General features: G+C 36.7%; 1 protein-coding gene across 5 annotated transcripts in view; it reads left to right on the top strand.

Annotated features, from left to right (window-relative positions):
• SKIC3 (SKI3 subunit of superkiller complex) overlaps window positions 1-26988 on the top strand; it is a 129855-nt gene that overhangs the window by 79074 nt on the left and 23793 nt on the right. For all 5 annotated transcript variants that reach the window (XM_055565100.1, XM_055565075.1, XM_055565065.1 and 2 more), the window contains 9 exons: window positions 1778-1855; window positions 3962-4086; window positions 5215-5338; window positions 9060-9278; window positions 11695-11767; window positions 14611-14664; window positions 14845-14956; window positions 19694-19822; window positions 26152-26273. In XM_055565100.1, coding sequence (XP_055421075.1) covers window positions 1778-1855; window positions 3962-4086; window positions 5215-5338; window positions 9060-9278; window positions 11695-11767; window positions 14611-14664; window positions 14845-14956; window positions 19694-19822; window positions 26152-26273 — 1036 coding nt within the window. The remainder of the gene's footprint in view (window positions 1-1777; window positions 1856-3961; window positions 4087-5214; window positions 5339-9059; window positions 9279-11694; window positions 11768-14610; window positions 14665-14844; window positions 14957-19693; window positions 19823-26151; window positions 26274-26988) is intronic.

Here is a 26988-nt window from a genome sequence, read left to right as displayed (position 1 = left end):
TTTGCGACCCCAAGAATCGCAGCACGCCAGGCCTCCCTGTCCATCACCAGCTCCCGGAGTTCACTCAGACTCACGTCCATCAAGTCAGTGATGCCATCCAGCCATCTCATCCTTGGTTATCCCCTTCTCCTCCTGCCCCCAATCCCTCCCAGCATCAGAGTCTTTTCCAATGAGTCAACTCTTCGCATGAGGTGGCCAAAGTACTGGAGTTTCAGCTTTAGCATCATTCCTTCCAAAGAAATCCCAGGGCTGATCTCCTTCAGAATGGACTGGTTGGATCTCCTTGCAGTCCAAGGGACTCTCAAGAGTCTTCTCCAACACCACAGTTCAAAAGCATCAATTCTTCGGTGCTCAGCCACCTGGGAAGCCCCTTGTAAATGGAGAGGTAACCATTCCCTTCTCCAGGGGATCTTCCCGACCCAGGGATTGAACCTGGGTCTCCTACATTGCAGGTGGATTCTTTACCGTCAGAGCCACCAGGGAAACCAAAACAGAGAAACTAGGCAGCTTAAGAATGCTTGCTCCTTTTTCTGGTATACGTTTTAATCACAAATACTGCAAGTCTAACATTGGTTATACATTTTGGCTAAAATGGCAACTCCACAGTCATCTAGGCTTCCCTGATAGCTCAGTTGGTAAAGAATCCGCCTGCAATGCAAGAGACCCCAGTTAGATTCCTGGGTCAGGAAGATCCACTAGAGAAGGGATAAGCTACCCATTCCAGTATTCATGGGCTTCCCTTGTGGCTCAGTTGGTAAAGAATCCGTCTGCAGTGTGGGAGGCCTGGGTTCAACCCCTGGGTTGGGAAGATCCTCTGGAGAAGGGAAAGGCTACCCACTCCTGTATTCTGGCCTGGAGAATTCCATGGACTGTATAGTCCATTGGATCACAAAGAGTTGGACACGAGTGAGCAACTTTCACTTCACTTCACAGTCACCTGGATATACACCACTCATTCTTGACTTATACCACTCTTATTTTCTGCCTTAAACAAGTGTTTGTGACTTGAAATTACAAATTAGGTAATAATATAACTGCAGGTATAGTTTTTACTATGACAGTTAGTTTACTATTACTATTTCTATAATACTGCCTTGTTTTTCATGTAATGTCAGAGGCATTAAAAGCTTTTCTTGGATATTTCTTCCTGGCTAATCTTTAAACAGAAAAACAGAAGAAAAAAAAAAAGTATTATTAAATATCCAACTCCTTTAGTTGTTGAGACACTTTCCTGCTTGCCCAAAGGAGACTGAGCATGAGAAGGTAAACGGGCTGTCAGCATGTTGTTATGTTATTCTAAACCTCTCAGGACTCCTGATGACTCGTTCCCTTCTCTGAATTCAGGATTGCCTGAATGTCTTTCTGTACGTAACAGGTAAAGGCATATGAAAGCACTCAATTTCCTAAGTCCCTACCTCGAACTACTAATATATAAATAATTTTAAGAGTGTACTATGTACATCAAATTCTATGTACTTCAAACATGTCAAAACTGTAAAACATTGACACAATTGTTTCCCACATTTGGATTAAATTTTCTGGAATATTTAAAACTCAAGTATGATAAGTGATTTCACATATCAAGAGGCCATTTCATTATTAACAGTCTAAAATCTACTAAGTGCTTTTGTGGTACCAATTTAATAAAATATAAATAAGCTATTATGGAACTAGTTAAATAATGAAAACAAAAATCTGTAGATTGTTAAGGAGGAAGAGTGAAAGAATGCTATTGCACGTAGATAATTTTAAATGCTTTGTCCTTTTTTTTTTAAAGGGCAATTTTGTTGTTACAGACTGCAGAAGACCCAGATGCTTATTATGTTACAGTAAGAAATTATGGCAGATTGTTATGGTAAGCATATTTTTCCCCATTGATTTTGTGGATCTGTTAGGTTTTTCTGGTGAAGGCTGTGGAGCTATTGAGTGATGCCCAGTCTCTAGAAGAGTGGGGCGAGTGTAAATGAGCACAGTGATGACGTCCGCCCAGGGTGCATCATTCCTACCGTCCCAAGCTGTATTAACAGTTTCCAGTCCCAGCCCCAGTGTCCTTTGGGAGGAGCAGGTTCAGAACCGAGGCTTGTGAACTAGACAGAAGAGGCAGTCACTCTTTCTGATAGCAGAAGCCTAGTTAGTTGAAAGTGGATTAGATTTATTCTGATTTGGTGTCTGTTCTTAAACTGGGAGTGGGATTAAGGGTCCAGAAACCCTTTTGAGATAGTACACAAAAATTTTTGTCTGTGCATTTTGAGGATGGCGAGGGAGCAATATAATTTTCTTTAGATTCTCAGTGACTTCTGACTTCAAAAAAGATTTTTAAAAAAGGTGGGAAACCAGTTGTTTCAGAGGTTAGAACTAGGTCTGGACAATAGGAGTGTTAATGGGAGGATGGTTTGGGGCTCAAGTTAAGGAGACTCACCTCAAATTGAGAGCTGCCCCCAAAACTGAATGTTCCTGTTTGAAGCACCTTATTTATTAGACCTATGGTTTGGTATTTTGGTATTAGTACCTACATCTTTTTAAGGAGCTACACAGTAAAAATCAGAGGTAGCCAGTTCTTTTATAACCATCTAACTGAATCATATCTGGTATCTGTAGATAGAAAATTTTCCCCATTTTAATTGTTTTTCCTTTTAATTTCTTTAAACTGTGTGTTTAGGAGTTGATAGAACTGTCGCTTCCAAGATTTTGTTGTTAGAAGCTGTATGGAATAAAGTATCTGTTTGCTTTACTTAGATGGTTCATATAATGTAACTATTTTAGAGGAAAATTTATACCTCCCATCAAAAATAGGTCCTCTGATTTCTTTTTAACTTGTTTTTATTATGAAATATATTAAACATGCAGAATACAGTAATAGAGTATGGAGCATGATTCGGTGAATAGTTACGCTTCACATAGCACAGATCTTAAAATTCTGTTGATAGGCTTCAGGTTTCCTTAAAAAGAAAAAAAGTTACAAATAAAGTTGAAGCCCTTGTGTCCTCCTCCAGTCTTTTCTCTATAAAAGTAATCAAATGTTTGAAGATGGTGTTCATTAAAAAAATATTCTTAAAATACATGTGTGTATCCATAAACACCTAAGGTAGTTCACTTCCCTTCATTAAATATTTGTCAAAATTTGTGTTTGATTTTTAAATTCTTTTACCTTCATAAAATTAATTTTAGAAGCAAATATTGCCCATATTTTTAGCTCCCAGCCACTCTTCCAAGATTAAAAAGATTTCCAAAAACACATTAAAAATAGCAAGCTTCTGAATATAGTGATACATACCAGAAATAAGAGTCTCAAAGGTACAGTGTGTCTATTCCAGGTGGTGGCAGCATCTCTTTATTTTTAAATAAACAAAAGGTTTTTTTTGTTGTTGTTGTTATTAAAAGGCATTCTACTTTAGTATTATACGTTGCAGTTTTTACTTTAATTCATATTAAATACAGAGAAGATAATGTTTGATTTTGTCTGTGGAATTTTAGTATATCTATATGCCCTTCAAAAAAAATGGATGTGCAGTTTACACAAAGGCTGGGCTCGATTATGACTTGCTAAACTTCTCAAAGATGCTAAACCCATGGTCACAGGGTAATTTTTAGCTAATGTATTAAGCTTAAAAATTATTGTGAAGGTCAACTGGAAATTATTTTTATAACTTAAGAGTTTAATTCAAGTTTATTTAAAAAAAAAAGACAAGTTTATTAAAAAAAAAAAAAAGTTCAGCAGAGCTGTTCATACACATATAATTTAAAAGAAGCAAAGTGTGAAGTTAAATCCCTCTGGTATATCCTATTTGAAAAAACTGATATGCCTTCTATTTTAATATAAGTCTTTTCTGCAGCTTTAACACTGAGAGATGAAGTAGGTTAAGTTGTTAAAAGAAACTTAGTATAATTATATTTCTGTATTTTGATGATATAAGCCAAAATGATTTTTTATATTAAAAGTAAGTTATGTTTTGCTTCTTAGTTCCATTGGTGAATATGATAAAGCTATCCAGGCTTTTAAGTCAACACCCCTTGAGGAGTTAGAAGACATCATAGGTTTCGCATTAGCTTTATTTATGAAGGGTCTGTATAAGGAGAGCAGCAAAGGTAAGTATGTTGTGTAAAGCTTAAGGATACATCCTACTTTTCCAGAGCTGAGAATTTCAATCATAATGAGCTTATACATAGAAAGGTATAATACTAAGATGTTGGTCGGGATTGTAGTGTTCATTAAAAATCTGACAAGAGATATGATAATAGGTACTTTTTATCTGTTCCTTCATTTAGTACATGATGATGAATAGTTCTTTTAGCAGTGTTATGAACTGAATGTTGCCTTTATTATTTAGATGAGGAAACTGAGACCCAAGATCGCAAATGGCCTTCCCTGATAGCTCAGTTGGTAAAGAATCCACCTGCAATGCAGGAGACCCTGATTCAGTTCCTGGGTCGGGAAGATCCCCTGAAGTAGGGATAGGCTACCCACTCCAGTTTTCTTGGGCTTCACTGGTGGCTCAGCTAGTAAAGAATCCGCCTGCAGTACAGGAGACCTGGGTTCGATTCCTGGGTTGGGAAGATCCCTGGAGAAGGGAAAGGCTACCCACTCCAGTATTCTGGCCTGGAGAATTCCATGGACTGTATAGTCCATGGGGTTGCAAAGAGTCAGACACAACTATACACTACACTATACACATGACTTTCACTTTCACTGAAAGCAAGTATTTACTACTCCACGGTGTTTCCGGGTACTTTTCTGGTGAACAAAGACCTCAAACATTGTTTGTGATAATATATTAATATTTTGGCTTCTCCAAAAATGCTTTTGAGTGCATTTTCCCATGTATGGGCCCAGCCTATGTGTGTGTGCAGCTCATTGTAAGAACTGCTTAATGGAGTTGCTTGTTTCTTCATGGAAATTTGGGTGAAAGCTCAATGACTGTAGGCCTCCACTTCTTTTGAAGATAGTGACTCAGACTTGCCTATAGATTCCAAAGATGAGAATTGAGGAATATCACATGATAATCTTAATGATATTCCCAGAATCACCTTGGAACAGTTAAACCAAGTTAGATTATTATAAAATTTTATTCCGTTCACTTGAGATCAAGGACATAATAAGATATAATTTTAGTTAGACCGTTTTAAAAAATAGGATTAGGAAAGGAAAAATCCCATCATTTGTCATTCAGGATTGCTTTTTATTGTTTTGTTTTTGTTTCCAATTCTGTGTAACAGCGTATGAGAGAGCCTTGACTATTGTTGAATCAGAGCAAGACAAAGCTCATATCTTGACAGCTCTGGCGATAGCGGAGTATAAACAAGGAAAAATGGACGTAGCCAAGACACTGCTATTCAAATGGTATGTATAGTCGACATCAACACTCAAATGACCAGATACTTAAAAATATTGGGTTAAAATTGGAAGCAACGTAAAATGAATTTCTTAATGTTTTAGGAACTTTTTGGTGAACAGAAGGGATCAGACCCACCTGGTTAGCTAGAGATCATGGCTTCATCCAGTTCTTCAAAACCATTCTGTACTCTGTGTGTATTATTTATTTTTTTAAAACAGTAATTGATCAGCTGTTCTCTTGCTGCTGCTGCTGCTGCTGCTGCTAAGTCGCTTCAGTCATGTCCGACTGTGCGACCCCAGAGACGGCAGCCCACCAGGCTCCCCCATCCCTGGGATTCTCCAGGCAAGAACACTGGAGTGGGTTGCCATTTCCTTCTCCAATGCATGAAAGTGAAAAGTGAAAGTGAAGTCGCTCAGTCATGCCCGACTCTTTGCGACCCCATGGACTGCAGCCTACCAGGCTCCCCTGTCCATGGGATTTTCCAGGCAAGAGTACTGGAGTGGGATGCCATTGCCTTCTCTGAGCTGTTCTCTTAGGATTATAAAATTTTAATGAAGGCAGTCATAACTGGCTTGTTTTCAGCCCAGTGGGTTTACAAAGAGATTGTGTTTCCTCTTCCCTTTTCAGGTTAACCTGATAGTTAATTTAAAGTTGAGTCTAAAGAAAGTATATGTACCAGTATAACTTGTAACTATTTCTGTATTTTGGAGATAATTTAATAGTAGTCTCTGATATATGTGGTTGTTTATAAGGTACTTTTTGACTTTTTGAAAATTTTTTTGAGAAAGTTGACCTTAATTCCTTAAAAAGCGGTAGATGATTAATGTATGCTATTGGCCAGTGGTTATCAGTGAGGGCTCTATTGACATTTTTAGTACAGATTTTTAGTACAGATCTTCATAGTACAGAAATTTTCCACCCCTTGTAGGAAGATCATATCTCTGTTCCCATCACACTAATTGCTTTCTTCATTCATTGTGAAAACCAAAAAAGTGCCTTCATGAGTTTCCAAATTATGCTTTCCTACAAAGATAGGGGGACAATGATTATTAGATGGTAACTAGGTCAAGATGACTTCTTATAGGATAAGGTTTGTTTTTGTTTATTCATTGTGATACTTTTGTCTCATCCTGATTAAAGTAATTTTCTTGTATAATAAGTAAGCAATTCATTCTCCTTCTCTTAGCTATTTTGAGAAAACCAGTCAGAATTTAAAAAATCTTGTCACTTTACATGGATACACTCATGTTCAGAAGACCCAAATTTGCAAATAGCTTGGGAAAAAGAATTATGTGTGTTCTAAGTTGCTTCAGTCATGTCCAGCTCTTCGGACCCCATGGATTGTAGCTTGCCAGGCTCCTTTGTCCGTGGGATTCTCCAGGCAAGAATACTGTAGTGGGTTGCCATGCCTTCCTCCAGGGGATCTTCACGACCCAGAAATTAAATTCTTCATCTCTTATGTCCCCTGCGTTAGGAAACGTGTTCTTTACCACTGATGCCACCTGGGAAGCCCCCAAAAGAATCATAGATGCTAATATATTGCTGCAAATTATCAAGAGCAAAAGTAACCCCAAATTAGATATGATTAGATTAATCTTGGGCTTCCCTGGTGGCTCAGTTGGTAAAGAATCCACCTGCAATGCGGAAGACCTGGGTTCAAATCCTGGGTTGAGAAGATCCCCTGGAGAAGGGAATGGCTACCCACTCCAGTATTTTGGCCTGGTGAATTCCATGGACTTTATAGTCCATGGGGTCACAAAGACCTGGACATGACTTACTGACTTTCACTCAGATTAATATTGGGTTACTATTTAAAACAGTAACCAAACCATTTTGAACATTGAAGAAAGTAGAGAAAAATAATAGAATATTATTATTTTCTCATTCTCTTGTGAGGGAAGGCCTTTACCTCCTTTTTTGTGTGTTACTGAATCCCCGACTAAGTAGTTTATATGATCTGTGTTTCTTTCTTTTTGGTTCTCTGTGTGTCATCTTTCAAACTGCTCCCTTTCCTGCCCCTTGGATTCTGTTCTCTGACTGACATTCTGTGAAAAATTAGGATTCCAGTTCTTTATTGATCTTGTTTGGCATTCATATCTTGGGAACTAAGCAGTCTCCTAGGTGCTTAAGGGGAATAGGCATAAGTTCAATATATAAAGGGAAAAAATCTGATTACCAGCATCATAGAATTTATGATATAAATAATTACATGTAAAATCCATAGCACGTGGTACAGGACAGCTTGCAGGTCTGTGCATTCAGCACATGTGAGCCTAATGGGATGTGGTCATTCCAGTAATAATTTAGATTTTGTATATTAATAAATATTAGAGTAGTAAGGGGTTTTCCCTTTTGAACCAAGACACATATTAGAATGTCTTCTTTTGTTGTTAGTTGTTGTTCAGTCACCTAGTTGAGTCTGGCTCTTTGCAATCCCATGGACTGCAGCATACCAGTCCTCTCTGTCCCTCACCATCTTCCGGAGTTTGCCCACGTTCATGCCCATTGCATCAGTGATGCCATCCAATCATCTCATCCTCTGTTGCCCCCTTCTCCTCCCACCTTCAATCTTTCCCAGATTCAGGGTCTTTTCCAATGAGTTGGCTCTTTGCATCAGGTGGCCAGAGTATTGGAGCTTCAGCTTCAGCATCAGTCCTTCCAATGAATATTCAGGACTGATTTCCTTTAAGATTGACTGGTTTGATCTCCTTGTTGTCCAGCTTACAGTTTGGGTTATTTGTATTGATGGAAATGACTTACTGAATGATACCATTCCATATTTGGATGCCTCCATTAACCTTTATGGTAAAAAGAGTTCCTGTGGATTCTTTAAGTTTAATCCAGAGCTGCCCATGAAAATTCATGATTTTGTACCTGTTTTTCAAAGTCAGATTCTAAACAATTTATCCTCCCACCCCAATAATAGAAAGGCATAGTGGTAGGTGTGTGATATTTTGTAATGTTGTAAGTATTTCTATTATATTTTAATGAATTTTGTTCTACAGATTTTTAAAAATTCCTTTGTTTTGTTACAGTACACATTCATAATTATTATTAGAAGTTCTATTAAGTTTGTAAAGAGCTTGTTTTCTTCATTTAAATTAATAAGGATTCCTAACATTAGTGACTTTTACCTCCATAAAATTTCACAGTTGAAGAAGGAAAAGAAAAATTGGATGCTTACATACAAAATTTAAATTCTCCTTCAATTATAAATATGCTCGCTTGGAATATGGTGGATATAGGTTGTATTTGTACTTACATATACTAGCTCTGGTTTCAAATACCACAGAGCAGCAAGACAGACTGTTTTTGCAAATGATAAAAATCAGATCTTAGATTAAGGATTTTTCTTTATTATTCATACCTTTTAGGATTTTACTGAAATCAAAAAATTTTAGCAAATTATTTTAATTATTTACCTAGAACTGTGAGACCCAAAGAGACTGTGCTGTGTATTTGTTTCTAAATGTAGATAAAATGACCAGAAAAGAAATTTGGCTACTGATGCTCTATAAAGGCCCTTGGTACCTTCTAACTGCTTTAGAAATTCAGGGAAGTTACGGTTCCTAGAAACCATGGAACTTAGTTTTATATTTATCATAGAGCTGGGCTGTAGTTTGGTGAATCTGTAAGTACACTGTTTTTTTTCAGCTGTTCAGTGTGTTCTAATAGCTACAGACTATTGTACTCATGGCTAATAAGTAATTAAAAATACATTTACAGCTCTATCTTAAAGGAACCAACAACGGAAAGCCTTCAAGCCCTGTGTGCTCTCGGATTGGCAATGCAGGATGCTACACTGTCAAAGGCTGCACTTAATGAGTTACTGAAGCACAGCAAACCGAACAGTGATTATCAGAGGAGCCTTCTTACTTCAGCCATCTGTGCCCTGCAAGGCCGCAGTGTGGCAGTGCAGAGACAAGCATCCAGAGCTGTTCACAGGTAAATTCTGTACTTGTGAACTTGGTGTCCCGTTGTCCTTGATGAGATTGTCTTTGCTGTTTAGACCTTATTAAGATTATTTGCGTGCGTGCTAAGTCACTTCAGTCGTGTCTGACTCTTTGCGACCCCATGGACTGTAGCCCACCAGGCTCCTCTGTCCGTGGGATTCTCTGGGCAAGAATACTGGAGTGGGTTGCTATGCCCTCCTCTGGGGGATCTTCCCAATTAAGATTATACAACGAAGTAATTGAGTATATTTGGAAACCAGGTTGTGGTTTTATGAAACTGTATATTGGACCAGGTAATTGACAGTTTTTTCATGTCTAGTGATTTAAATACAAAATTCAGTGATAAAGAACAGAAATTTTTCCTTTATTCAGATTAAGGCCCAAATCTTTTTTTGTATGAAAATCCTTACAAACTCTCAAGTTGGTGATATTGTCAGTTTGTTATTTGATACTGTTCAGTTTAATGGTTTTAGGAATTTTTTGGCCACTCAGCATTCATTAATATATTCAAAATTTGGAAAATAAAAAGCTTTTATCATTAGTCATAGTGGTTATTTGTTTTATTTTCAACAGAAAAGTGTTATATCTGTAGTTTATTTTCCTTCCATAATTCTGATCTCTGTGTTTTCTTTGAATGTGACATACTAAATTTCTTTAACCTTTTCTGATTGGATCTCATGGCTCTGTATTCATCACATTGCTGATTTTTCTTTCTTATTTTAATAAAGAGATAAAATATTCTTTCCAAAAATTCAGACACTTCCAAGCATATGTGGACAATTAATTTGAACTTGTTTTAGATGTTTAAAAGATTTTTATTTTTCTGGAATTGAGCTGCAGGAGTTGCTTGTATATTTTTGAGATTAGTTGTTTGTCAGTTGCTTCATTTGCTATTATTTTCTTCCATTCTGAAGGCTGTCTTTTCACCTTGCTTATAGTTTCTTTTGTTGTGCAGAAGCTTTTAATTTTAATTGGATCCCGTTTGTTTATTTTTGCTTTTATTTCCAATATTCTGGGAGGTGGGTCATAGAGGATCCTGCTGTGATGTATGTCGGAGAGTGTTTTGCCTATGTTCTCCTCTAGGAGTTTTATAGTTTCTGGTCTTATGTTTAGATCTTTAATCCATTGAGTTTATTTTTGTGTATGATGTTAGAAAGTGTTCCAGTTTCATTCTTTTACAAGTGGTTGACCAGTTTTCCCAGCACCACTTGTTAAAGAGATTCTCTTTTCTCCATTGTATATTCTTGCCTCCTTTGTCAAAGATAAGGTGTCCATAGGTACATGGGTTTATCTCTGGGCTTTCTATTTTGTAATAAATGATCCAATCAAAAAATGGGCCAAAGAACTAAATAGATATTTCTCCAAAGAAGACATACAGATGGCTAACAAACACATGAAAAGATGCTCAACATCACTCATTCTCAGAGAAATGCAAATCAAAACCACTATGAGGTACCATTTCACGCCAGTCAGAATGGCTGCGATCCAAAAGTCTACAAGTAATAAATGCTGGAGAGGGTGTGGAGAAAAGGGAACCCTCTTCCACTGTTGGTGGGAATGCAAACTAGTACAGCCACTATGGAGAACAGTGTGGAGATTCCTTAAAAAACTGGAAATAGAACTGCCATACGACCCAGCAATCCCACTGCTGGGCATACACACTGAGGAAACCAGAATTGAAAGAGACACGTGTACCCCAGTGTTCATCGCAGCACTGTTTATAATAGCCAGGACATGGAAGCAACCTAGATGTCCATCAGCAGATGAATGGATAAGAAAGCTGTGGTACATATACACAATGGAGTATTACTCAGCCATTAAAAAGAATACATTTAAATCAGTTCTAATGAGGTAGATGAAACTGGAGCCGATTATACAGAGTGAAGCAAGCCAGAAAGAAAAACACCAATACAGGATACTAACACATATATATGGAATTTAGAAAGATGGTAACGCTAGCCCTGTATGCGAGACAGCAAAAGAGACACAGATATATAGAACAGTCTTTTGGACTCTGTCGGGTGGGGGATGATTTGGGAGAATGGCATTGAAACATATATAATATCATATAAGAAACAAATTGCCAGTCCAGGTTTGATGCAGGATACAGGATGCTTGGGGCTGGTGCACTGGGATGACCCAGAGGGATGGTATGGGGAGGGAGGTGGGAGGGGAGTTCAGGATTGGGAACACGTGTACACCCGTGGCGGATTCATGTTGATGTATGGCAAAACCAATACAATATTGTAAAGTAATTAGCCTCTAATTAAATAAATTTAAAAAAAAGATTTTTAACTTAGGTACTAAATAAAATGTTGATTTTTTTTTTTTTTTTTTTTTTTTTTGGTACTTTTTGTGGTTAAAGTAACTCCTGTCTCTAAGCCCTCTGCTTTTGATGATTGTTACAGTAACCCAGCTGATCCTGCTCTTTGGTCCCTGTTGTCCCGAGTGGTTGCCCAGTATACTCAACGAAATGCAAAGGTGAGTAATGTTCTAACTTCTGACCAAGGTAAAGTAGCTTAGTTTGTAATATGTAATTTTAAAGTATTGCTGTTATCATTCTGGAAAATAATTAATACAACGAGGGAGTTCTGTTATTTAATGAAGTTGTTTATTAGTTATTCAGCAAGTAGTACACTGAGTTTCTTCCATGTACTATTGTGCTGCTGGGGTGTTATGGAATATACAAAGAAGGAGGTGGACTTTTTTGAACATATATAGATTAAGTTGGGCTTCCCTGGTGGCTCAGACAGTAAAGAATCTGCCTGTAATGCAGGAGACCTGGGTTTGATCCCTGGGTTGGGAAGATCCCCTGGAGGAGGGCATGGCAACCCACTCCAGTATTCTTGCCTGGAGAATCCCAATGGACAGAGGAGCCTGGTGGGCTACAGTCCATGGTGTCTTGAAGCGTTGGACACGACTTATCGACTAAGCACAGCTCATAGTTTGGAAGCATTGCTATTGTGTTTCAGAATACCCCCAAATAATTTTATTTAAGTTTCTTAAAGATAAGAAAATAACAACTAGAACAGCGCTTATGTCTAAAAATATAAGGCTAAATATGAAGTCACTGATGTTCCATAAAAGGGATTTTCACTGTTGTTAGTTCATAACAGCAAGGTATTTTCAGGAGTCAGTAAAGTATTTTGTTAATTTCTATAGTTAATATGGCCTTTTATACTTTACATAACTAGTTAGTAAACATAATAGTAGTAACTACTATGTTTTGAACACTTACTACATCTAGTAACTCCAATATCTGAAGTCTAGTACATCTGTTTTTGTTTGTTATTTCTGTTGGTTTCATACTGGCCTTGTTTGTTGATTGTATAAACTTGAAGATTATTTGTGGAAATAATTTGAGGCCTACCTAGTATTAAGGTACGTTTCTGTGGAAAGAAGTTGTACTTTTTAATGCCAGTACTTGGGAGCGCCACCAATTTGGAACCACCTTAAAGAAGGTTTATAGCTTGAGCTTTCTGGACCATACAGGCTACTGTGTGCCTGGGTTTTCAGGGTCATTTGAATCCTGGTCTAGTTCTGATTCACCTTAAATCTGAGTGTGTAGCCCCTTGGCCAGGAGTGGGGGAATCTCAGCTTATTTTGATGCAGGTTTCCTATATACTTGCTCCTTGTGTGAATCCTGGGCTCTAATTTCTCACCTACAAGTCCTTCAAACTGAAAATTAAAATTTTTTAGGAACTGCAAACTGACTTCCTTCACTTATACCTCTGTGGATTTCAGTTTTCCCTTTTAGTTTTGGCTTGATAAGTCCTTAATATCTTGTCAGCTAGCCAGTGCTTTTAAGAATACATGCTTCTTATATTTTATCCCAGTGCTTATTAAACTTTAACGTGAAATGAAATTACCCTGTAATTTTGTTTAAACCTAATTCAGTAGATGTGGCGTGGGGCCTGATATTCTGCATTTCTGACAGCCTCCCAGAGAATGTCAGTTCTGCCGGTATACAGGCCACACTTTGAGTAGCAAGGTTTTATCCTACAGTTTGTTATTTTCAGTGAATGTTTTGTTCCAAGAACCTGAAAGACCATCATTATTAGACTCTGGAATTAAGTATTTACATTCCAACTACTGTGCTTGGCATTTTTATCTGTCTTGTCATTTAATCTCAAAAGCATTATGAAGTAGCTGGAATTAAGTTCATTTTGTAGAGGAGGGTCCTTGAGACTAAAGATTCAATAACTTGAGCAAAATCACAGTTAATAGTTGTGGTGATGAATCATTTCAGACCTTCCTCGTGAACCTTCTTTTTTTTAAATTCATCTTCTATTTGTTTTATATTGACATGTTTTTTAAAATATTTGTGATACATTTATTTTAAATAAGTGTAAAATTATTAAGTTTAAATTTAAATTAAGTGTAAATTTATTACGTTTAAAAATAAATTTTTAAATATTTTAAAAAATATTTGTGATACACTTAATGATGTAAAATGAAGTATGCATTAGAGTATACTTCTAATTTAAAATGAGATCATTCTTACAACTTACTTTACCAGGTGAAACATCTAATTGAATTTTTAAAAATTAAGAATTTCAAGCCAACTTTATGAAACCTAGGATGCTGCATAGATTTTCCTTATTTTTAGTATTGAGTAGATTATTGAGGCAGTGATGAGTTTCACGATGCTCTGAACTTTACCTATTTTCCTAGGGTCTATAGATGTTTTAAAAATACTGTGTTTTCTTGGAGTGAAGGTATATTAGTTTATCTTAGAATGAGTTTTGTGGAATCTCCACTGAGTCTTTGTTTCACAATCTTGTATACTGTTAGAAAATTGTATGTTTGTTTATTACCACTGTGAAATCATGTAATTCTTGGACCTTTAATGAAAATTGTAAAAGAGCAGAGTTGAAATTCTCATAGTAGAAAAGATTTTCTTTTATAAAAATATTAAGCTAGTTTTTTGAAACAGTGGTATTAAGTTGGTGCTTAGAGAGCTTAAAGGCTTCCCTGGTGGCTCAGTGGGTAAAGAGTCTGCCTGCAATGAGGGAGACCTGGGTTTGATCCCTGGGTTGGAAAGATCCTCTGAAAAAGGAAATGGCAACCCACTCCAGTATTCTTGACTGGAGAATCCCATGAACAGAGGAGCCTGGCGGGCTACAGTCCATGGGGTAACAAAGAGTTGGATACAACTGAGTGACTAACACTTTTCACTTTCTCAGGAAGTTTAAAAGTTAATATAAATGTGATAAAACTGAACCTTTCAAATGATTTAATGTAAAGATTTTATCAGTCTTAATTTTTACTTTTTCATGAAAGTTTATGCATTTATCTCAGTAATCATTTGTTTACTATTATAGGGAGGTGCAGTGGCAGGAAACGTGGCTCATATTCTGGACTCAAATCATGGAAAGGTTAGTTTGCCCCAATTCAGGGGAATGTTTTACTTGTTAAATAATATTATTGATGAATGAGTAATTTTTTTTCTTAAGCTCAGGGGTTGCATCATATTCAGTATAGTACAATTTTTCATCACTTTGAAAGTCAAGGAGCTGTAAAGAGAATTGGTTAACACTCTCTTTTCTCTTATGTAGAAGGCATTACTGTACACTGCAGTAAATCAGTTGGCTATGGGAAGCAATTCAGCAGAAGATGAGAAAAATACTGCACTAAAGACCATTCAGAAGGCAGCTCTCCTTTCTCCAGGTGAATATAATATAATCCATTTCATTCATAGGATTCTGTCCATCTTGCATTTGTGAAGCAAAGTTTGTACTTTTATGAAATGAGAGAATTTTAAATTATTTTAAGATCTTGCATATCATTCGATTATCTGCATTCAGCTACTGATACTTGAGAGATAATTAGTTACTGGAGCAGGCTCAGAGGAATATCTCTTTAAAGATAGGTCATTAACCATTATTGAAAATCTGATTTATATACTTTCAAGAAGTAGTTTTATGTCTGTTTTCCCATCAGTCAGGTTTAATGAGGTTTATCTATAGCTACTAAATTATTTAATAAATATGTTTAGTTACTTTTATGTGTAGTTAGTTTCTTGAAGAGTGGAGATATGTATTCTGTTGTAACTGTTAGAACCGACAGGGTGCTGACCTCACCTGAACTAACCTCTTCTCAGTTCTAACCAGAATTATATGTGTACCATTGATCACCAAAGGCCCGAGGAATTGCTATAAATGGCATCAGCTTTCTTCCATTACTACTACTGGAAAAATGCTTTAGAGAACTGGAAAGTCTTGCAAAGTAGGGTTATGGGGTGTATTTTTACAAAATATTGTTTTTAATATAAAACATAAGCTTTAAACAATATATTCCACCAGAGCACTTCAAACATTTGTTTGATCAGAATGCTATTGCTTTTGGCCAGGGACTGTGGGAAACATTGTACAAAGAACAGATTTGATGTCATCCTCACAATAAATTATAAAGCTTGTAACTAAACTTCAGAGATTATTTTATAAAACAAGTAGACAGACCTGTCCTTGTTTATTTTTTCTTTCATTTTTGAAATAGAATAAAAAGGAACATAAATACTTGGTTTTGTCTGTGTTACATGTTAGGTAAGTGTCTGATTTTTAAAAGTGTTCTCAAGCAAGTTATTAGGTATAGAATTGCTCTCAAGAATTCTTACTGTGGATCTAGAATGATTGATGTAAGTCTTGGATTATGTAAGTGAGATACACTTAAGAAAGGTGAGATTGCCCAGGAAAGTGAATGTAATTGTAGTTATGTGTAGTGGCTGTATACCTAGGCTCTATTGATCTTTAGTTAAACGAAGTTTTGATAGATGGTGCTCCAAGGAATCTTTTCAGAAATTTAAATGTAATCCCAAGAATTTATTTATTTATTTTTTTGTGCTTCAAGTCCACTTTATTTTTTTTTTAATTTTATTTTATTTTTAAACTTTACATAATTGTATTAGTTTTGCCAAATATAAAAATGAATCCACCACAGGTATACATGTGTTCCCCATCCTGAACCCTCCTCCCTCCTCCCTCCCCATTCCATCCCTCTGGGTCGTCCCAGTGCACCAGCCCCAAGCATCCAGTATCGTGCATCGAACCTGGACTGGCAACTCGTTTCATACATGATATTTTACATGTTTCAATGCCATTCTCCCAAATCTTCCCACCCTCTCCCTCTCCCACAGAGTCCATAAGACTGTTCTATACATCAGTGTCTCTTTTGCTGTCTCGTACACAAGGTTATTGTTACCATCTTTCTAAATTCCATATATATGCGTTAGTATACTGTATTGGTGTTTTTCTTTCTGGCTTACTTCACTCTGTATAATAGGCTCCAGTTTCATCCACCTCATTAGAACTGATTCAAATGTATTCTTTTTAATGGCTGAGTAATACTCCATTGTGTATATGTACCATAGCTTTCTTATCCATTCATCTGCTGATGGACATCTAGGTTGCTTCCATGTCCTGGCTATTATAAACAGTGCTGCGATGAACACTGGGGTACACGTGTCTCTTTCCCTTCTGGTTTCCTCAGTGTGTATGCCTAGCAGTGGGATTGCTGGATCGTAAGGCAGGTCTATTTCCAGTTTTTTAAGGAATCTCCACACTGTTCTCCATAGAGGCTGTACTAGTTTGCATTCCCACCAACAGTGGAAGAGGGTTCCCTTTTCTCCACACCCTCTCCATCATTTATTACTTGTAGACTTTTGGATCGCAGCCATTCTGACTGGTGTGAAATGGTACCTCATAGTGGTTTTGATTTGCATTTCTCTGAGAATGAGTGATGTTGAGCATCTTTTCATGTGTTTGTTAGCCATCTGTATGTCTTCTTTGGAGAAATGTCTATTTAGTTCTTTGGCCCATTTTTTGATTGGGTCATTTATTTTTCTGGAGTTGAGCTGTAGGAGTTGCTTGTATATTTTTGAGATTAGTTGTTTGTCAGTTGCTTCATTTGCTATTATCTTCTCCCATTCTGAAGGCTGTCTTTCCACCTTGCTAATAGTTTCCTTTGATGTGCAGAAGCTTTTAAGGTTAATTAGGTCCCATTTGTTTATTTTGGAAGAATCAATATAGTGAAAATGAGTATACTACCCAAAGCAATCTATAGATTCAATGCAATCCCTATCAAGCTACCAACAGCATTCTTCACAGAGCTAGAACAAATAATTTCACAATTTGTATGGAAATACAAAAAACCTTGAATAGCCAAAGCAATCTTGAGAAAGAAGAATGGAACTGGAGGAATCAACCTACCTGACTTCAGGCTCTACTACAAAGCCACAGTTATCAAGACAGTATGGTACTGGCACAAAGACAGAAATATAGATCAATGGAACAAAATAGAAAGCCCAGAGATAAATCCACGTACATATGAACACCTTATCTTTGACAAAGGAGGCAAGAATATACAATGGATTAAAGACAATCTCTTTAACAAGTGGTGCTGGGAAATCTGGTCAACCACTTGTAAAAGAATGAAACTAGAACACTTTCTAACACCATACACAAAAATAAACTCAAAATGGATTAAAGATCTCAACGTAAGACCAGAAACTATAAAACTCCTAGAGGAGAACATAGGCAAAACACTCTCTGACATACATCACAGCAGGATCCTCTATGACCCACCTCCCAGAATATTGGAAATAAAAGCAAAAATAAATGTAATCCCAAGAATTTAGAGTTGAATGGAAAGAAATCCAATGTCTGTTAGATTAATGATTCTGTGATATTAAAAGATATGTTTAGCCAAGTATATGAAAAACATTAGATTTCTAGTATAATATATGTATATATGTGTGTATATGTATACCTATTTGTATATATGTATACTAATTATCACTTTGTTTCATAAGGAATTTGAGTTGCTGGTTATTTCTAGATGAGAAAACAACAATTCTTCTGAACTATTTATGGCAAGAGAAATTGCTTCCAGCTAATGTCTATCCCTCCCCCCAAAATCTAAACTATACAGTACCCTAAGAGCCTTAAATGAGTTGTTCATTTAATCTTAGAAATATAGAAATTGAATCCACTTCAGTTGAAATTACAGAATATTACACCTCAGGGCACCTGAACTGTCATTTAATTTAGATGCCTTGTTTTATAAAAGTGTGTGTTCCAAAGGGAAGGTAGCTGCACAGTTAATTAGTGGCATTGTTAGACGTAAAACCACAGGCCTAAGACTCAGTCATGTGCCTTTCATTATATAGTATTCAGATCGCTTCATAAATTCTTGGATATGGTCCCCATTTTCTTATTCTGGATTTGATGTTCTATGATATTTAAAATAAGCTAGTCATTATCTTCACTTTCATGCATTGGGGAAGGAAATGGCAACCCACTCCAGTGTTCTTGCCTGGAGAATCCCATGGGTGGGGAGCCTGGTGGGCTGCCGTCTATGGGGTCGCACAGAGTCGGACACCACTGAAGTGACTTAGTAGTAGCAGTCATTATCCGGGCAGAAACTGTTTTGTAATATCAAGATAAGTACTTAATTTTTTGTAAAAATTTTTGGTCTTCATAACATTTCTAATGATTCTTGTATAATCTATAAATGAAATAGATCTACTTCAGACATTTGATAGACGGTATATGTTGGATGGGGCAGTTAGATAAGAAAAAATTAAAATCTAGAGCTAAGGAGTATGTTTAAATGACTGTGCTGTTAACTGGAACCTCTTGTAGGATTTTAAAATTATCCGTTTTTTCTTTAAGGGCAAACGGACTGAAAATATTAACCTGTAAAATATTATTTGTGAAATACAAGACCAAGCAAATAAAAAAACCTAAATTCTAAATCCGAGTTCAGCTTTCTATTTCACAATTAACTCTTGAAAAGAGTCTGTACTCATAATCTCTTTTATTACCTCTCAACTCACCACTATCAAGGTGTGAAGGAAGGAAAAAAAGATCAAATAAATGAAGGGATATATAATCAAAATTGCTTCACTTGGAATGATAAAGTGACTTTCATGTTTGGCTGTTAGAACATAGGTAAAATGGAGTTGTCTTGAGGTTTTCCTTTGCTTCAAACTTTTCTTAAGAACTGAGAAATTGTTACCTTGCTTTTCCTATGACTGAGCCTTTAGTATAGGGACAGAGTGATGAACACAACTGAGACTTGTCCTTGGAATTCAGTGAATGTGACTGTAATTAACCTTCCACAACAGCATAGTACTCTAGGCACTGCTCATGTAACCAGCAGTGGAAGAAGAGTTTAATAGGATATTTCTTATCCTCTGATGTGTTTGGAAAAAACGGCAAATCTTGAAGGATGGATATAGTATTGTGTCTTATGAGTTAGTTTTTCTTTAAGAAAATAGAACTTTTCTGTAGATAACATTTTTTTATTTTATTTTTTGGTGTTTATAAACTCTTACTTTCAGTTTTGGTAGTTTTTCAGCAGCATGTTGATATCGACAAGCCTCCTAATTGTATTTCTTATGTCTAGGTGATCCTGCTGTCTGGGCTGGGCTGATGGCAGCTTGTCATGCTGATGATACACTGGCTGTAGTGAGCAGCACTCAGCCAAAGAGGATGGATTTATACTTGGCACTGTTATCTGCTGTTTCTGCTTCAAGTAAGTTTGAAAAAGCATTTAATACATGATATATTCAAGATAAAGTATTCAGAAGGATATTGCCAAAAGCTATTAGGCAGAATTAGCCATGCATGAAAGGCTATTATATTCTCATCTAACAAAGCTTAAAAACAAGACAAAATGGTCAAATCATTTTTAAGGAGTTTATCTGCATTCAGAACAAAGCTTAAGAACATTATAGGAACAGAACTATCCAGCATTCAGCAAGGTAAAATTCACAATGTCTGGTATCCAGATAAGACTTGATAAGCATGCAAACAAGTGGAAAAATACCACCCATGATGAGGAGGAAAATCAATCAATAGAAACAGATCGACAAAAGACACAAAGTAGAAATCTCTTTAACATGTAATTAGCTGTTTAAAGCACATACGACAATAGCACAGAGGCCAGGAGGAGAAAATGGAAGTATTTTTTGTAAAGGTTTTATACTACAAGTGGTAAAATATTACAGTCATCTGTAAGTATTCAGGGGGATTTGTTCTGTGACCTCCCTCAGATATCAAAATCCACTGATGCACAACTCTTATATAAAATGATGTATAATAGTTGACTCTGCTTGTCCGTGGGTTCCATATCTACAGATACAGAGGGCCAAGTGTACTTAAAGTTAGATGGTGACAGGTTGACGATAAATACTCTAAACTTTAAAGTAGATACTAAAAAAATAGTTATAAGTTTGCAATAAGCCACTGAAGTAGAAAAAAATGGGGTATAAAAAATAATCCAAGAAAGGAAGAAAAGAGAACATTGAATAAAGAGAGAACAACAGCACAATAGAGTTCAGTTCAGTTCAGTTGCTCAGTCATGTCTGACTCTTTGCGACCCCGTGAATTGCAGCACGCCAAGCCTCCCTGTCCATCACCAACTCCCGGAGTTTACTCAAACTCACGTCCATCGAGTCAGTGATGCCATCCAGCCATCTCATCCTCTGTCGTCCCTTTCTCCTCCTGCCCCCAATGCCTCCCAGCATCAGGGTCTTTTCCAATGAGTCAACTCTTCGCATGAGGTGGCCAAAGTACTGGAGTTTCAGCTTTAGCATCATTCCTTCCAAAGAAATCCCAGGGCTGATCTCCTTCAGAATGGACTGGTTGGATCTCCTTGCAGTCCAAGGGACTCTCAAGAGTCTTCTCCAACACCACAGTTCAAAAGCATCAATTCTTCGGCGCTCAGCCTTCTTCACAGTCCAACTCTCACATCCATATATGACCGCAGGAAAAACCATAGCTTTGACTAGACGGACCTTTGTTGGCAAAGTAATGTCTCTGCTTTTCAATATGCTATCTAGGTTGGTCATACCTTTCCTTCCAAGGAGTAAGCGTCTTTTAATTTCATGGCTGCAGTCACCATCTGTAGTGACTTTGGAGCCCAAAAAAATAAAGTCTGACACTGTTTCCACTGTTTCCCCATCTATTTCCCATGAAGTGATGGGACCAGATGCCGTGATCTTCGTTTTCTGAATGTTGAGCTTTAAGCCAACTTTTTCACTTTCCACTTTCACCTTCATCAAGAGGCTTTTCAGTTCCTCTTCACTCTCTGCCATAAGGGTGGTGTCATCTGCATATCTGAGGTTATTGATATTTCTCCCAGCAATCTTGATTCCAGCTTGTGCTCCCTCCAGCCCAGTGTTCCTCAAGATGTACTCTGCATATAAGTTAAATAAGCAGGGTGACAATGTACAGCCTTGACGTACTCCTTTTCCTATTTGGAACCGTCTGTTGTTCCATGTCCAGTTCTAACTGTTGCTTCTTGACCTGCATACAGATTTCTCAAGAGGCATGTCAGGTGGTCTGGAATTCCCATCTCTTTCAGAATTTTCCAGTTTATTGTGATCCACACAGTCAAAGGCTTTGGCATAGTCAATAAAGCAGAAATAGATGTTTTTCTGGAACTCTCTTGCTTTTTCGATGATCCAGCGGATGTTGGCAATTTGATCTCTGGTTCCTCTGCCTTTTCTAAAACCAGCTTGAACATCAGGAAATTCACGGTTCACGTATTGCTGAAGCCTGGCTTGGAGAATTTTAAGCATTACTTTACTAGCATGTGAAATGAGTGCAATTGTGCAGCTGTTTGAGCATTCTTTGGCATTGCCTTTCTTTGGGATTGGAATGAAAAGTGACCTTTTCCAGTCCTGTGGCCACTGCTGAGTTTTCCAAATTTGCTGGCATATTGAGTGCAGCACTTTCATAGCCTCATCTTTCAGGATTTGAAATAGCTCAACTGGAATTCCATCACCTCCACTAGCTTTGTTCGTAGTGATGTTTTCTAAGGCCCACTTGACTTCACATTCCAGGATGTCTGGCTCTAGGTCAGTGATCACACCATCGTGATTATCTGGGTCGTGAAGATCTTTTTTGTACAGTTCTTCTGTGTATTCTTGCCACCTCTTCTTAATATCTTCTGCTTCTGTTAGGTCCATACCATTTCTGTCCTTTATCAAGCCCATCTTTGCATGAAATGTTCCCTTGGTATCTCTAATTTTCTTGAAGAGATCTCTAGTCTTTCCATTCTGTTGTTTTTCTCTATTTAAACCCAACCAAATCAATAATCAAGTTATGTATAAATGCTCTAAGTACCCCAGTTAAAAGGCAGATTAACAGGTTGGATAAAAAAGCAAGAGCTTTTACTGCTTAAAGGAAACATAGCAAAATATAGACCTATATTTTAAGACAAAAGTAATCTCATGCTATCTATAAAATATCTATAAAATAGATAAACAACAAGCACCTGCCTTGTATAAAATAGGTAAACAAGGACCTGCCTTATAACACAGGTGAGCTATATTTAATGTCTTGTGCATGTGTGCTTAGTCATTTCAGTCGTGTCTGACCTTTTGCGACCCTATGGACTGTAGCCCACCAAGCTCCTCTGTCCATGGGATTCTCCAGGCAAGAATACTGAAGTAGGTTGCCATGCCCTCCTCTGGGGGATCTTTCCCACCCAGGGATTGAATGTGGGTCTCCTGCATCTTCTGCATCGCAGGCAGATTCTTTACCACTGAGCCACCAGGGAAGCCCTTTAATAACTTGTAATAACCTATAATGGAAAAGAATCTGAAAAAGAATATATATGTTTTATATATATATACATGTGTGTGTATATACACACACATATGTAGATATGTATAACTGAATCACTTCTTTGTATACCTTAAACATTGTAAATCAGCTATATATCTATTTAAAAAAAGATTTTAAAAAAGACAAAAATGATCTAGCAAATTAGAGAATGGTAAAAGACTCTTGCAAGTCCTTTGGACTGCAAGGAGATCCAACCAGTCCATCCTAAAGGAGACCAGTCCTGGGTGTTCATTGGAAGGACTGATGCTGAGGCTGAAACTCCAATACTTTGGCCACCTCATGCGAAGAGTTGACTCATTGGAAAAGACCCTGTTGCTGGGAGGGATTCGGGGCAGGAGGAGAAGGGGACAACAGAGGATGAGATGGCTGAATGGCATCACCGACTCGATGGACATGAGTTTGGGTGAACTCCGGGAGTTGGTGATAGACAGGGAGGCCTGGCGTGGTGCAATTCATGGGGTTGCAAAGAGTTGGACACAACTGAGTGACTGAACTGAAAAGGTACACTATGCCAGTACTAATCAGAAGAAAGCTGGAGTGCCACAACTAAGACCCAACGCAGCCAGGTAAGTAAATAAATATTTAAGAAAAGAAAAATTTCAAACAAATTAAGGTTTCAGAGCAAAGAATATTTCCAGTAATAAGGAGGGACATTTCACATTGGAATCAGTTTATCAAGAGGACAGTTTAGGCACCAAGTAACAAACCTTCAAAACACATAAAATCCATGTGGTTTTTCCCAATAAAATAGATAGGAAAAATGAAAAATTATGGAAAAATATACTTATGGAACTGAAACTTGAAGAACTGAAAAGAGAGATCAACAAATTCATAATTACAGAGATTTAACAGTCTTGATAATTGATAGAAAAATTGGATAGGAAATTAGTAAAGATACAGTAAAAGCTTGAACAATATCAACCAGCTTGACCCAGTTGTCATTTATAGGAAGGTACTCCTAACAATAGCAGAAGGTGTTTTTTTGTCAAGTATACACAGACTGTTTGCCTATGTATATCATATTATGGGGGCTTCCCTGGTGGCTCAGCCAATAAAGAATCCGCCTGCAATGCTGGAGACCTAGTTTCGATCCCTGGGTTGGGAAGATCCCCTGGAGAAGGAAATGGTTACCCACTCCAGTATTCTGGCCTGGAGAATTCCAGGGACTGTATAGTAGTCCATGGGTTTGCAAAGAGTCAGACATGACTGAGAAACTTTCACCACTATATCATATTATGAGCCATTAAGCAAATCTAAATAAATTTTAAAAATTAAAATCATACAGAGTATGTTATCTTAATACAGTTGAATTAATTTAAGAATCAATAACAATAAATCTGGAAAATTCTCAAATATTCAAAAATTTAGCTATACTTACTATTTTTTCATGTGTTTATTTGTGTATTCTGTTTTGTCAAATGTGTCAGATAGTTCATCAAAACTTTAAGTAGGCTTTTTTCTTGTATTGAGTATAAAGACTTCCTCTGTATGTTTTACATTGAAATCACTTATCAAATATAAGTTTTGCAAATATTGAATCACAAAAAAAAAAAAAGTTTTAATAGACTTTCAAATAATCCAGGTCAAAGAATGAAGCAGGAGGGAAATTAGAAAGTATTTTGAACTGAATGAAAGTGAAAAATCAATATATAAAATCCTGTGACGCTACTCAAGTACTGCTTATAAGAAAATTTTAGCACTAAGTGTCTACATCAGGAAATAAGAAGGGCCTCAAATTGATGATCTCAACTTCTCCCTTGAGAAAGTAGAAACTAGAAAGGGAAATTAAACCAAAGTAAGCAGAATAAAAGAAAATAAAGAGTAGAGATCTGTGAAATAGAAAACAGAAAATCAACGAAAGCAAAACCTAGTTCTTTGAGATCAATGAAATTGATAAATCTCTAGCCAAGCATCAGGAAAAAATTGTCAGGAATGAGAGAGGATACATCTCTATAGCTATTAAAAGGCTCATAGTGAAAGTGAAAGTGGCTCAGTTGTGTCTGACTCTTTGCAACCCCATGGACTGTAGTCCACGGAATTCTCCAGGCCAGAATACTGGAGTGGGTGGCCTTTCCCTTCTCCAGGGGATCTTGCCAACCCAGGGGTTGAACCCAGGTCTCCCGCATTGCAGGTGGATTCTTTTACCAACTGAGCCACAAGGGAAGCCCAAAAAGGCTCATAAGAGAATCTTAAGAACAATTTTATGCCCCTAAATTTGGCAATGCTGATGAAATGGATAAATTCTTTAAAAGACAGCTCACTTAAGAAGAAATAAACTGAATAGCTTTATATCTATCAAAGAGACTGAATTTATAGTTAAAAATCTTCTTATATAGAAACCTCCAGGGCCAGATAGAATTCTACCAAACACTGAAGTAAAAAATAATACCAGCTCTATACAACTCTTCCAGAAAATTGAAAAGGTAGTGACATTTCCTAACTTCTGCTGAATACCAAAACTAGAGAAAGGCATTACAAGCAAACTACAAAAACTACAGATGCAGACATTTATAACAAAACTTTCACAATTCAAATCCAGTAACACACAAAAAAGATAGTAGTATATCATGATCAAGTGGGATTTATTCTAGGAATGCAAGGTTGCTTTAATATTTGAAAATGAATGTAAAATTTACCATATTAAATGCTATAAAACATGCCAAAGAGTTTATACTTTATGATTTCATTTATATGAAATTCAAGTAATACAAACTGACCTATTGTGAGAGAAAATAATGAGTGCTGGGGACAGAGGGAAAGAGGAGAGGCGGGTTGGGGACAGGAAGGATTACCAAGGAGTAAGAGCAAGCTATTCATGATGGTGGATGCATTTATTATCTTGATAGTCGTGATAGTTCATAGATAGATGCTTATGTTAAAAGTTATCAGATTTATAGTTTGAATATGTACAGTTTATCATATGTCAATTATATTGCAATAAATCTTTACTTTTTTCATTGAATTATTTTCAGTTTTACTGGAGACTGATTTTTTTTTAATGTAAGTCACAAATATAAAAAGTCTTAAGTTATTCAGCCACAAATATTCCTACTATGAAACTTTTCAGAAACCTGTCTCATGTTGAGATAGTCTGTGATATTCCAGTGGTATGTGTAAAAGTTGTATTGCATGGTAAGTTTAATTGTCATACTTAATAACTAATTACTTCTCAGAGAACACATTATAAACTGCAGAAAAAAGTTTTAACATTGACTTGTTTTATTGTAGTTAAAGACAAAGAATTCTTTGAAAATTACAACCAGTCTCTTGAAAGGTGGTCTCTCTCTCAAGCTGTCACTGGTCTAATAGACACAGGAAGAATATCCGAAGCTGAAGCCCTCTGTACAAAGGTATTTTTATGGAATCGAGACTCATGAATTCTTATCCTACTTGGAAAATAACTTCAAAAATAGAGTGCACATTATTTAGAGAGCATTTGGTTGTGATAGTGGTGGTGATGATGATGAAGATAATACCGAGTATTAACTGAGTACTTACTGTAGGCTAGTTAATACATTTAGCAGTTTGTATTTGACCTTCACAACAATCCTGTGATTTAGGTATTTATTATTATCCCCATTTATACAAAAGAGAAAACTAAGGCTTAAAGAGTGTAACTAATTTGTATAAGAGTTCACAGGTAGAAATTGACAGACTTGCTGTTTAAGCTCACATGTGTCTGACTCTTGAGACTCAAAGTTGAATTTATTTGGGGTATTTCTTATGGAAGTAGTATTTTCCTTTGATTTCTAGTTACTCTCTTTAGAATGCTATGTTTTCCAGCATCCCTGCATTTCCCCAAAATTCTGAACCATATAGAATCATGGGGACTGTTAAGTGGGTGACTGAAATTATTGAGTAATCAGTTTTTACCTACCTGGATTGTAGTCTCTGTGAGTAAATTCTTAGACTTTGCCTGACCCATAGTAGAGGCTCAATAAATATTTATTGAATGAACAAATCAGTTTTATAAACCTACTCAGAAATAACTTAATGAATAAGGAGAGTTTTAGACATCACTTTTCCTGAAAACACCTTTTTTTTTTTTTTCCATAAATACTTACC

This window comes from Bubalus kerabau, chromosome 1 (genome assembly GCF_029407905.1).
Source record: "Bubalus kerabau isolate K-KA32 ecotype Philippines breed swamp buffalo chromosome 1, PCC_UOA_SB_1v2, whole genome shotgun sequence".
In the NCBI taxonomy this organism is placed as follows: Eukaryota; Metazoa; Chordata; class Mammalia; order Artiodactyla; family Bovidae; genus Bubalus; species Bubalus kerabau.
This window is presented reverse-complemented; position numbering and strand designations above follow the sequence as displayed.